This window comes from Onychomys torridus, chromosome 5 (genome assembly GCF_903995425.1).
Source record: "Onychomys torridus chromosome 5, mOncTor1.1, whole genome shotgun sequence".
NCBI classification, from domain to species: domain Eukaryota; kingdom Metazoa; phylum Chordata; class Mammalia; order Rodentia; family Cricetidae; genus Onychomys; species Onychomys torridus.
The window spans coordinates 81356270-81370531 of NC_050447.1; the positions used below are offsets into that span (position 1 = coordinate 81356270).

A 14262-nucleotide genomic window follows, 5' to 3' on the forward strand; every position below is an offset into this window, starting at 1 on the left:
AAGCAGACTGGTTTTAGATTCTGCTTAGGGAAGGAAGAATCAACATCAGTCTCAACCAGCAAGATGGTTCAGAAGGTGATGGTGTCCCACGAAGCTGACACCCAGAGTGTCATCACAGGACCCACAGGCCTTACAAGCTGTTCTCTGACCTCCTTACACACATGCACATACACACACTCACAAAATAAATGAATGGGAAGGGTAGTACCACCAGAGAGAACACAAAACAAGGAAGTATGCGCTTAGGTCTCAGGAATTCTTTGTAGAATGCAGTTGAATTCATACCCCAAAGTTCCTCGGCCTGACACAGGAGGGCTTGGTGGTTTCTGCGTGGGAGGATTTGTTCTCGACAATGTGCCAGTTCTTGCAGGCTGGTTATTTCCGTGCTAAAATGTGGAATGAAACATTTTATTTTTGTATCAACTTGTTCTCTTGATGTTTTAACATGATGTCTTTTCCTTAATATCAGAATGTGAAGTAAGGATTCCCAGACAGTACTAATACAGTTTGGTATTATATTTTAAAAGTTCAAAGGCACCTGCATTCAGTTCTTCCTATCATTTTGTACTACTCGTATCAACTTATGCAAAATACAGGTGAGACTACTAGATTTTATATTTTATTGTTAGACATATTCACTGATATCAAACTTATCTGTGTTCAAGAATTAGGATTATTAAAATGCTTGAATAAACATTTATATTGCATAAATGTAAACCACAAAGCTGTCAATCTGCTAAAATACTCGACTCAAGTATAATCTTTATCCTAATAATTCAGCAACAAAATCACATATGATGTCTGGGAAACCTAACTCTATGTCAATGGAAGCAAAGCAACTGTAAAAACATGAGCAAAGCAGTAACTGTTAGCAAGATTAATGTTCCTAAAGTGCAAACGTCAATATATCTTGGATATATTAACACAGCCAAGCTAAACGCTGATTTGATCTAAATTTGAGCATATTTAATCTATGTAAATCCTACAGGACAAAGCAGACAGACATAAGAGTTTTCACATTTTAGTGGCTCTGCAGCCTCTGTCAACATAGAGGAAGTACTGTGGATCAAATGATAAGTAATGTGTCTTACCTTGGCTTTTAGCCACTTTATGTTGGCAAAAACAAAAAAGAGGGAAAAAGTAGAAATTAATTCTAGGTAAGTTGTATCTGACAGGACAGGTTGACATTTTTATTACTGAATTTTAACAAGCTTTATCCAGCCATATTTCATATACATTGTAAAAGAAAAGTATCTATAGGAACTAGGGAAATATTTGTATGTTACACTTATTTTCCCACAGTACTGGGAACTGAACTCAGGACTGCACACATACTAGTCAAGCACTCTATCAATGAGCTACATCCAGCCACCAAGTTTCCCAGACTGGGGTTGAATTGATTTTGTGGCCCAGACAAGACTTGACTTTATGATTGTCTTGCTTCAGCCTTCCAGGTAGCTGGGATTGCGGGCTTTTGTCACCAGATCTAACCTACTTGTACTTTTAAAAACAAGTTACTTTCTAAGGAGACTACCAACTAATTAAGCCAATCACAAGTAGGCCTCAACATTTCTTAGGTTAGCATTTAACCCATGCATCTAATCCAACTGAATTACACATGATTGGGAGCTGGAAAGGCATCTCAGCAGTTAAAAGTATGAAATGGCTTCTATAGGTGACAGTATCCAGTACCCACACAAGGCATTGCCCGACCACCTGAAATTCCAGTGACAAGGGAATCAAATGCCCTCTGCTGGCCTCCACAGGCACTACACTCATGTGCACACACCCCTATACACACATATATGCATAATTAAAAATAAAAATTTTTAATATGACTTAAACTATAATAATACAGATGATATATAAAGCTATTTTTAACTATCAGTATATAAGATTTAAGACTTTATTGGATAATGAAAGCCCAAGTCATTATTTGAGTGGTAGTATTATACTATAAAAACATAAACCTTGAATACTAAAATTTGAAAACACAGTTTAGGGTTGGGTAAAGCTAGCTCAAAAGTAGTTTAATATGTGGAAGTCTCTAAATTAAACCCTATACCACAAAAAAAAAATAAAGTAGATAAGTAATGAACATATGGTTAAACATTACTCAGATATTAAGAGCACATACTGCTTTTAAAGAGGGCTTGCAGACATTCTACAGGACACAGAGAGAAGCAACTGAGAGACTCTAGGCCTGTGGGCTGAAAAAATGGATGCCCCAGATTTGCAGAAGAACTCTGGGTGACTGTCCAGGCAGCCAGCTATCTCTATCATTCGAGATTTTTGGAAGTTGCTTACAAAGTTCTTCCTGTTTACTTAGGTAATATTATATCCTTCTGAGGTCTTTGATGTAGTTGAAGACTAGATAGTTATAATTTTACTTGGTTATGATAAAAGATAACTTAGTTATGAAACTTTAGACTCACAAATGTAGGATAGATAGAATATTTTCTTTAATTTTGCCAAATACAAATAGACTAGATATTATAACTGTAATTTTTGCTTGATAACTGTTCTATTATATGTAATTTTACTATGTTAAAGTTAAAGCCTTCCTTTTTGATTAGACAGAAAAGGGGAAGTGCTATGGAATATTGTTCTGTATGCTGTAAATGTGTTGCTCTGACTGATTGATAAGTAAAATGCTGATTGGCTAGTAGCCAGGCAAGAAGTATAGGCAGGATAAGCAGACAAGGAGAATTCTGGGAAGAGGAAGGCTGAATCAGATGTCCCCAGCCAGACAGAGGAAGCAAGATGTGAAGGCAGAACTGAGAAAAGGTACCAAGTCATGTGGCTAAACATGGAATTATGGGTTAATTTAAGTGTAAGAGCTAGTCAGCAATAAGCCTGAGCTAATGCCCAAGCAGTTATAGTTATAAAAAAAAATAAAATAAAATAAAAAGGGCTTGAGGTGGAGCTAAGTATGGTGCCTTTAATTCCAGCTCTTGGGAGGCAGGGACAAGCGTATCTCTGCATTCAAAGCCAGCCTGGTCTATGGAGGGAGTTCCAAGCCAATCAGAACTACACAGTTAAGACTCTGTCTCAAAATAAAATAAAATAAAAACTCACAATTTGCTTTCAAATTCACAAAAGGATGTGGCCTAGCACACTTCAGTGTTTAAAAATGAAATAATGATGCCCCAACTAAAGCTCGGGAATGTAGCTCAGCTGGGAGAGTTTGTAGAGTGAGCAGCAAATGCTGGGTTTCATTCTCAGCATCACATAGCTCAGGTATGGTGGTATACTCCTGAAAACCTAGAATTTGGGAGGTTGGTGCAGCTACAAAGCAAGTTTGAGGCCAGTGTGGGATATAAGACAGCCTATCTCAAAAACAAAAACAAAAATATGGGTGGTGTGTTATGAATAAGATAATATATGTGTGTGTATAAAACTGACAAAGAATAAAAACAACATTTAAAAACAAAACTATAGAAATGAAATCATTTACTAGTAACTTGGCCAAATTCTAACTGAAGAAATCTAACTTAAGAATACAAGAATGAAAACCTTCTATATAATTCTGGAAACTCATTTCTAGACTATGTAAGTCTTGAGCAAGCCATGTTTTTGCTGAAAAGTTCAGTCAAAATTCAAAATGAGGGCTGGGCGGTGGTGGCGCACGCCTTTAATCCCAGCACTTAGGAGGCAGAGCCAGGTGGATCTCTGTTGAGTTTGAGGCCAGCCTGGGCTAGAGTGAGTTCCAGGAAAGGCGCCAAAGCTACACAGAGAAACCCTGTCTCAAAAAAATAAAATAAAATAAAAATGAAAGAAAAGCTACCTTAACCTGTGAGTGACAACCAGCTAACACACCTGAAACAATGTGCTTGACTCTACAGTGCCGATCCTTAAACCATGCCATTAAGAAAAAATCCTGTTTCTATAGTTTGTCTATAAAGTCTTGAGATTTTAATTTCTATCAATAGCATCTGCTGTTCTCACAAGTATCTGCCATTTTTCAGATGACCTCAAAGGCAACATCAAATAAAATCTTATGCAAAAATTTCAGTATCTTCTCATTTATATAAACTGCTAGATGGGGTTGGGGATTTAGCTAAGTGGTAGAGTGCTTGCCTAGCAAGCACAAGGCCCTGGGTTCAGTCCTCCTGAAAGAATAAAGACAAAAACAAAAAAGCTCAGCGTTTATATGTAATCTGTTCTAGATGAAGGAACAATACAATTAAATGGGAAATGAGACTTTTACATAACCCTGCCACTCACTACACAACTGTGTAACTTTCAATTTTTGTTCAAGCTCAGCTTCCTCCATTAAACAGTTTATTTATGTAAATGTGCTCCAAATGAGAATGTTGTGAAATTCATCTCTGACACTTTCTTTTTGTTAGTAATTTATTTATTCTTATTTTATGTGCATTGTTGTTTTGCCTCTATGTATGTCTCTGTGAGGGTATCAGATCTTGGAGTTACAGATAGTTGTTAGCTGCCATGTGAGTGCTGGGAATTGAACCCCAGGCCTCTGAAAGAGCAGTCAGAGCTCTTAACTACTAAGTCATCTCTCCAGCCCCCTATCTCTGACTTTTAAAGCTCAAAATATACCTGCTAGCAACTAACAATACTGTATATGAAATGTCTACTTAAATGTTCCCAAACCAAACATAAACAGAATAAGACTTTTGTATTTCCTTAAGCTCTCTCTTCCTCTACACATTTAAAATTATGAATGAGTAATTTCACTATTTACCTGGAATATGAAGTTAAAAGCAGCAATAGAATTTTCTCTGAGTACTCTCTATTTTTCTACAGTTAATTGTCAAATGACAATGAGACCAATTCTTTCTACCTCTCACTCATCTTAATAAAATTGAAGCTGTTTCAAAGTCATACCTTCCATAGATATTATACTGTTAAAAGTAGTAAAATCAGAAGAGGTAGGCTAGAGAAAGTTCCGCCATAAGAGCTCTTGCTGCCCTTGCAGAGGCCCTAGAGTTCAGTTCCCAGCACCCACATTTACAGTAGTTTACAGCAGTTCACAAGTGACTATATCTCTGTCCTCTTCTTTTTTTTTGGGGGGGGGCTCAAGACAGGGTTTCTCTGTGTAGCTTTGCGCCTTTCCTGGAACTCACTCTGTAGCCCAGGCTGGCCTCAAACTCACAGAGATCCACCTGCCTGGGATTAAAGGTATGTGCCACCACCACCCAATCTCTGTTCTCTTCTGATCTCCAGAGGGACCAAGCACACACATGTGGCATACTGTACAGTACATACAGGTATGTGTCCACACACACACACACACACACACACACACACACACACACACACAGTATGCACAAGTGGTACACATATGTGGCACACACATGCAATCTACACACATGGTACAATACAGGCAAAAACATTCAAGATACAAAAATAAGTCTGAAAAAAAATTTAAAAGAACTAATAATTTAGAGACCGTTAAAGCTGAGCGGCCCTGGTGTTATAGATTCCTACAAAGCAAACTAAAACTGGACTCCATAACTGACCAGAAACCCACAGTTAACCTTAGAGACTTCACCTTAGAAAACAACTGATGACAACCGACAAAATGTCTGACTTATTTCCTTGATCTTCACCTATGATCTTCACATAGGCACTAAATATATATACCAGACATTCCTCTGTAAGTTACAAACTCATTTAGAGATCTGTTCATTGTTATGCTTACCAAACTTAATTCTCAATTTCTCTACTAAGTATTCAAGCCTTCCTTCCTATGCTCATTTGGAAATGCAGTACCTGTTTGCAAAATGGTCTTTTATGTTCTTCATGTGCATACTCTGGTAGGTTCTGCATACTAGGTTCCTCCTATCAGTATCTTATTCTGTTTCCCAAAAATCTAGCCAGATTGAGTTTATTTTTATTTTAAACTCCTAAAAAAAATTATAGAAACCATACACTTTTCAGAATGAATGTATTAAATATTTAAATGCTACTTAGATGTGCATAATCTATTTAAATGAAGCCCAAGTATACAATACACAAATTCCAAAACACTAAAATTTGTATTACAAATAAGATGGAATATTAATGTTAAGAGCATGAAAACCTTGTATATAAAATGTGGTAGCTACACAGGGCAGTGGTGGCGCATACCTTTAACCCCAGTACTCCAGAGGCAGAGGCAGGAGGATCCAAAGCAAAACAAAAAAACAAAAACAAGCAAACAAAAAAATGTTTAGACATGGTATTTAAAATAATATATTTTGAAAAATATCCAAACAGGAAGTTAAATAACAAAAGCATCATTAAGAAACAATATCAGGTGTCATCTTTCTTAACAGATAGCATAAACCTTTTTTTTTTGGAGACAAGGTTTCTCTGTTAAACAGTCTTGGCTGTCCTGGAACTCACTGAGTAGAACAGGCTGGCCTTGAATTCACTAAGATCTGCCTGCCTCTGCCTCTGGACAAGAGCATAAACTGAACATGTCATTAAGAAATCAAACTGGCCTGGTTGTGAGGCAAAGGCAGGTGGATCTCTGGGAGTTCCAGGCCAGCCTGGTCTACAGAGCGAGTTCCAGGAAAGGCGCAAAGCTACACAGAGAAACCCTGTCTCGAAAAAAGAAAAAGAAAAAAAGAAAAGAAAAGAAAAAAAAAGAAAAGAAAAGAAAAAGAACTCAAAATGTATCTGGGAAGAGTGTTCCAGGAAAAGAACCTTTAATTCTTTCTGCCTCATAATTTCAGCCTGTGCATAATTATCATTAATGAATGTCCAAATTTCTTTGGCTCTTTTTAAGCAGCAAGAGGAATGGGTTGGTCAGGTTTTTTGTTTGTTTGAGACAGTCTCACTGTGTGGCCCAGCTGACCCAGACCACTGTGCAGACCAGGCTAGCCTTTAAGCTTGTGGTCATCCTGTTCCTTCTGCCTCCTGGTACTAGTAGTATTTCTTCTGAGACAAGGTCTCACTACATAACCCTGGATGGCCTGAAACTCACTCACTAGAACAGGCTAGCCTTGAACTCGGATATGCACCTGCCACACCCAACTATAGTATTATTTCCTAATTTCACACATATCTATAATCCTATAGGAAAAAAAGGTAAGAGTATAAAAACTCTGACAGAAGTCATAAAAACAAAAAATATAAAGCAGTAATAAGACTGGAGAAAAGTAATTGTGTGTGTATTTTATATATGTACAGATAAATATGACATCGATCAGCTTCAGATTGGTTTCACGTCTCACTATGCAAGTGCTGGGGACTACGATACTGCACTACCATTGTACTACTGCGGCTCAAGTCCAGGGCTGTACTCATGCTGGGCAAGCACTCTACCAATACGTGCCAGTTTCTAAACTGGCCACCCACCCTTAAGTCTTGGTCTAAAACATTTAGTTACCAAAGCAATTTGATTATATTTCAGAAGTAAATACTTAAAACTGATTAGTGAAAATTGGGGTAATATTATCTTACTATGATAAGCACTTTTTTAAAAAGTGTTTTGGTTTTTTTTTAAGCTGAGGATCGAACCCAGGGCCTTGCACTTGCTAGGCAAGTGCTCTACCACTGAGCTAAATCCCCATACCTAAAAAGTATTTTAATGTTTGCATTTTTTAATAGTTAAAAGAAAACCACACAAACATTTAAGAATAAAAGGCCAAATTGTTTACAATTTATTTTCTAAACCAATCATAATCTATGATTTAAAGAATGGCATTTTCAAGTTGTGTGTTTGTTTGGGCTTTTGCTTTTGTTGTTGTTGTTGTTGCTGTTGTTGTTTGTGGTACAAGTAACAGCACTGTGTGTGGAGGAGATCAAAGGAGAACTTTGGGGAGTCTGTTTTCTCCATCCACCATGAAGATTCAAAGAAGAGAACTCAGGTCAAAAGGTTTAGTGGTAAGTGCCTTTACCTGCTAAGCCATCCTAGCAACTCAGCTTTTTCAACTTTTTAAGTTTCTCCACGTAGTACCTATTCTGTGGATTAAATTCTACTCCGAGCTTACTCAAACATGTAACTCATATTAAATTAATTTTCTCGAGGGTGGAGAAACAGCTCAGTGATTAAGAGCTCTGGATGCTCTTGCAGAGGACCCAGGTTCTCTTCCTAGCATCCACACGGTGGCTTACAACTATCCATGTAACTCACTTCCAGAGGATCTAGAGGATCCAGTGCTCTCATCTGACCTCTGAAGGCACCAGACATGCATGTAGTACACATATACATATACAATCAAAACATTTATACACTTACAACTTTAAAATAAATTTTCTATGAAAATTGTAATACTGCTTGCTAAAGGGAAATCTATCAAATAAGAAAATCCTATCACAATTTCTATCCAAAATATTTATTGAAAATTCAAAATAATTCACACTTATGTAATACGAAATGCTTACCTTAACTCCATGGCCCACATCATCCAGAACTGTGTAGTCGATAGGTTTCCGAATATACCTGACAGGGCGCTCCATATTAGCAGGTGCTATTATTTTGTGAGTTCTTGATGTATTCTTATTTGTTGTCAAAATACCAATCTCTCTTCGAGCCACTTTTTCTTTATGAATATCCACAGTCTATATTTTAAATTTAAATAGAGCAAGAAAATATTATTTGGTATAGTAGATACTATATGCTGTCCATATGCATTGGACCATGGGGCTGTGTCTTGTACCTATTTTCTAATGAGTATGTCTCTTCCTTCAAAATTAGGTAAATTAATTTCCTTAAGGTTCAAATCAGAAAATACTTAATAGATTTTCTAAAGCAACTGTTGGAGGAAAATTGTCTCCTAGAAACCTGTAATGTGTGGAAGGAGAGAGGATGTCTACTTGGTCACTTTTACTTTATTAACAGATACAACAACAACAACAAATCAGTGACTACAGTGTAATGATATAAGTGCTGTAGTGACACGCACAAGTTATTTGAATTAATATAAATGTGTGCAGTGCAAGGTTGCACTTAAAGGCTTTACAGATTGACAGGTTTTAAAAGATAAACAGGAGTGTACGAGGCAAATATGGAAATTATTGAAGGCAGAAAGAACTGCACAAGGCTGACAACGTGAAAGGAAAAAACTTAAAGAGCAAAGGTTAAAGTTATCAGCAAGCCTCCTACATACCTGTCTGGTTCATCTTGCCCAGTAGGAGCCTAGGAACTATTTTTAAAGTAACACATTTGCAGAGGAGCTAGGATATAACTCACTTGCCAGCATGTACAAGGCCTTGGGTACCTCAGCAAATAAAAATACATTTACAATTTTCATTTAGTCATCAAAATTCATAAACTGGACAGCAGGCTGGGAAGGGCTCAGTGGTTTCCAGCACAGACAAGGCCCTGGGTTTAATTCCTAGCATTGAAGAGGAAATGATGCCTAACTGGGCAAAACATTCTCTTTATCGTTGTTTTGTTCATGTGAGACACGTAGCCCTGCTGAGCCTAGAACCTGCTATGCAGACCAGGCTGGCCTCAAATTCACAAAGATCCACCTGCCTCCTGAGTGGTAATATCAACCAGTCTGTGGACTTTTATTATTACAGACAGCTATCAAAATGCTGGTGAAGGTAAACTGAAACCTAAGAAACTAGATCAAAGAATCTAGAAAATTCTTAATGTCAGCTCTAACTCTTCTACTAAAAATAAAAAATTTTTCTATTCTGTGTTTTAAAGGCAGGGTACCATAAACAACTGATATTGGCCTCAATCTTAAGGTAATCCTCCTTCCTCGGCCTCCTGATTGCTGCACTTCTAAGTACTAACCACCACATCTGGTTTTCATCAAGAATTTTAGAGATGCTACCCTATGCATGCTCAACAAGCAACATTAAGGTAGACTTAAAAAAAATGATATTACATACAGATTGAGTCCAAGTCAATGAAAGGATGCAAAACCTTATTGCCTCTGCCAGAAAGTGGTATGACTCTAGCTGCTGACTTAGGTCTTTGCACAGTATATGAGCCTTTGGGTGGACCAAAGAATAATAGCTTCCCTTCCAGCATGAAGTCACCCCACCATTCAACACAGAAAGGAAATGGCTTCTGGGAACTGGTACAAAGCTGTTCCCTCCCAATGTCACCCTTACCCTACTAACTACCACCTCAATCACCATTCCTCAGCCAGTTTAAAGAGAAAAATAACTAGAAATGTCACTTCAAGGCCTGTTCAAAACTGTGTGGCACTACTGGATAGAGAACAGCAACGCCTTCAGAGGATGATTGCTGCTCTGAGGAGTCCTCAGTGGGAAGGGAAGCTAATGAGCGCTCTCTCTTGGTAGAGCCTTTGGAAGCCATTTCATGTGCTGCCACCACTGCGGCCTTCACTGCTGAAGACACATAATGGTTGTCTGTATGATACATGCCTATACTGTGAATGTTCATAAATTCTATGGCCACTCAACAGCCCATGTAGAGATGCACTAGTTAGAGGTTTTAACACTGTACATTACAACCCTTTCAGTACAAGTCTCTTTGTAAGAGGACTCTGCAGTGCAGCAGCTCTAATTGGAATTCAACGCCTCTCTGACATGACTACTAAGCATTCCTATGTTGAAAAGATCCCTAATTTAGGATGTCGGTTGAAGTCCAACGACAAACAAGACTGAAAGGCCAACAACTTTCTCTTATTACAAGGAAATGGAACATTTGAGAATGCAGCTAAGGATGGAGAGAAAGTTTAGTGGTAGAGCACTTGTCTAGCATGTCAAACAAAGGCCCTAGGTTCTGAGGGGGACAAAGAAAGATAATTTAGCCAGGCTCTCCTCTACAGCATCTCAGGATCCTATGAAAGCCTGGCTGCTCCACCTGTTCTATCTGCCACCTAAGCACCTAGGCCAGTCAGTGATGATTCAACCACTCAAAGCCTATAAATGTCCAACAGGCTCCTATACTGTTCAACCTTGGTGCAGATGAGACAGAATTGAAAAATAAATGTTGTTGCTTTGCCTTGTGGGCAGAACTTTATCCTAGAGAACATCTTTTTTTGTTGCTGAATCCTGACCTGTTACCAATGGCCTAGCTTTTTGAGCTACCTCTTGAAAAACTAAAGCATGATATAATTCATAAAGTGACATAATTCACAGACTGTTCACAAACTGTGGAGATTACTTTAGTTGAAGACTGAACCACATGGGCATTCATACAGACACTCATTAGTAAACAGTCATTATCTAATGAAAACAATTCCTCTTCATACCAAACACAACACACCTACCACCAAAGTAGATCTCAGATGATCTAACACAGAGGCTACCACCTCTTCCCAGAACTGAGTCTTGGAAAGAGTACTGTTACAAGCTAGTAGCAGACTGGCTCCACAGGACCTTGGCTGCTGCCTTCCTTCCTTCCTCTTGCTTCCACTGGTCCTCAGTCTTGTTGACTCTTTTGCAGGGTCTGGTTGGCTATTCCCAAAGAACCACATGATCAGCCACACTACTCTAATCCTTGATTATAGTTTTTTTACTGCAATTTACAATCTGACAATGTGCTTTTAAATCACAAGTCACTCAACAATGGACTATTAGCTGAGAGACTGATAGCTTTCTACATTTTCCACCCACAAGCATCTTATATTGAACAGCTCCTTCAAAAAGCAAGTCCAAATAGTCTCTCACAGACCTCAGGCACTTTGCTTCCTAAGTCTGCCTGCTTTTCTGAGTTACTGTAAAGGATAACTTTTCTTTTTCATCTCTCTGTCTCTGTTCTAAGTGTGCTTTCCCTGACACCATGAGTTTCCCTACCATTCCCCTGAAGCCCCTACTAGGCCATGTGGTTGCCTGCTGCCATGCACAGCTTGTGAACTCAAGCTGCTTGCCTTTTTCCCTTCTTCACTTCTCCATTCTCCTCCTCCAGGCAGCTTCCACCATTTACAGTTTACTGTCTTAAAACTTTTCCTTTAAACTAATAAAATGGCCCTCAAGCTTACCCCCAAAACAGGCAATTCAAAATACTGAAAGGGTTGGGGATATAGTTTGGTTGGCAGAGTGTCTGCCTACATATACACTCAGGAGGCAGAGACAGGGACATGAAAAGTTCAAGGCCATCCTCCTTGGCTACATGAGGAAAGAGACCAGCTTGAGCTACAGGACACCTAGTATCAAAAACAAAAACAAAACCTAAGCCCTTAACCCATAACTGAGCAAAGGAGGACCTAGATTATAGCGTAGTAGTAGAGTATGTATTTAGTGTGCACAGGGGTCTGATCCCCAGCACCACAAGAGAACAGGAGAGAAAAGAAAGAACGTAAATAGACAATTTCTCCAAAGAAGATAGGGAAGATAATGCACACTTAGTTAAGTACACTGTTCATCATGACCCTCGGTGGTGACTGGTACCATATGGCTCAAAGTAGGAGGCATAAAAAGATCACCATAAGTTTAATTAAAATGTCTTTTCTTCTTGCACCTAACCATTCCCAACAATAGGCCTTAAATACTGATGTGTGATACACTGATTTTCTGACCATGAAAGGAAGTCAATAACCCTGGCAACCCAGGGGAGAAATACATCTCAGAAGGTAAAGAAAAGGAGGTACTGAATCTATCTCTGATATCACACCTGGAGCTTTCTTCACAAAATAAAATCCTCTGGTACAGTTACCACAAGCTATGCGAACATTCTAAATTTAACTGACTTGGCAGGACCTGCCCAAGCCCTGCCAGACAGCTCTGACTATTATTTTCATTAACCTCATACAACAGTCTTTTGGGAACAAGAGGATGCTCAAAGAGCCCTTGATTCTCTCGTGAAAAAGACTCATCAATACCTCCAGGTATCTGTTCTATCCCCATTCCTGCACCTATCTATCAATCATTCCAAAGGACAAATGAATGGCACCTAGCTGGTGGCACAGATAAAACAGAACAGATTGTACTGCTTGCCTTCAGGTACACTCTCCAAAATAAGGCACTAATTACATGAACTGAAGTGAGATGCCTAAGGCTAACCAGGATGGCACACTAGAGAAACTGTCATCCTATGCTCCCCAACGTTAGTTAGTGGGGACAATTCTAAAAGGGGCAGAGCATTGTTTAAAGAAGCAACCCTAAAGGAAAGTGTAGCTGTAGAGTACTTCCTATGTAAAAATCACGGATTAACAAGAAATGTTGTGACTTGTAATTAGAAGAGGTGGTCATAAGAGACCTTCAAGTGTTTAAGGAAGGCTATGCTTAAGGGAGTGGAGGGATCCCACAGGGAAAACTAATAAGTTAATTAGATATGTTCTGAGGCAATTATTCCTACCCTGGAAGTCATCCAGTTAGATTTACAATCTGTCCCTGGCTGGCTAAAGCAATCAATGACAACCACCGTGGCCCTAGGGGCATTTGTGTCAGTTCAATTCAGTAGCTTGGATTGTTTTGGATGACAGAATAGCAATTCTTTTGCAAGACAAGGTCCTATGTGCACAACGTATCCTGCAATACCTGTATTCATGCCTTAGGCCAAGTGGAAAGTCAGTACAAGAACTCAGAGAAAGCCACCTGACTCTCTAAGGCAGCATTCTGCATTTACTCAGCTATTCGAGTCTTCAATCCTGGGCAGTGTAAGTGAGCTCAGCATTCTGTGGGTAATAACTCCTATTAAATGTCTTTCTTAAATTAAACAGAACAGATCTGGTGCTGGCCTCTGTCACAGTTATCAGTGACCAATAAGTGTGCAATCATGAGAATTTTTACCAGAAGTCAAGAGGGTACAGTAAGCATTGGATGAACCTTGCTAAAATGCAATGTTATATATACTTGGAACTGTGTGTTTCTATTCATCTTGTGAATACAGGCATTGACTCTTTGCTCCATACTTCCTTATTAAAGCACAGTTGTACTGGAAACAGTCTTGGGGTCTAGAAATAATGTATCCCTCTGGAGATCTGGGAAGGTTTGTTTGTTGTCAAGTATACTAAAGATGTCATCTCTCTCCAGAGCAAAGGTTTCAAGGCAAAAGCAGAGCTTACTTTACATTCCAACAGTCTGTGTTCCCTAACATGTGTTCCCTAGAGATGACATTCCTATAACAAGCTGAACTACATCACTGAAGATGAGGTGCCAAGGCCAGTGAGATGGCTCAGCTGGTAAATGCACTTTGCTACCAAGCTGGATGACCTGAGTTTGATTCCTAAGACCCACATGGTGGAAGGAGAGAACGGATCTCCATAGTGAGACATACGTACATGTACACACATGTACACACACAATTTTTAATTAAAAAATAAAAGGAATCATTACAGGATGGCCTGGTTCTATTAGGTCTTCCATGGAATTGAGGGCACAAATGCTAACATTCTGATATTCTCGTGAGTAAAGTCCTATGTCTTCTATCATCTATGA

The 14262-nt window shown here is 38.8% G+C and overlaps 1 protein-coding gene across 4 annotated transcripts in view; it reads right to left on the minus strand.

The window, feature by feature from the left end:
- Positions 1-14262, minus strand: part of Abi1 (abl interactor 1) — an 89585-nt gene that overhangs the window by 22430 nt on the left and 52893 nt on the right. For all 4 annotated transcript variants that reach the window (XM_036187700.1, XM_036187698.1, XM_036187699.1 and 1 more), the window contains exons 3-5: positions 8341-8517; positions 1092-1106; positions 286-386 (exon numbers count right to left, since the gene is read on the minus strand). In XM_036187700.1, coding sequence (XP_036043593.1) covers positions 286-386; positions 1092-1106; positions 8341-8517 — 293 coding nt within the window. The remainder of the gene's footprint in view (positions 1-285; positions 387-1091; positions 1107-8340; positions 8518-14262) is intronic.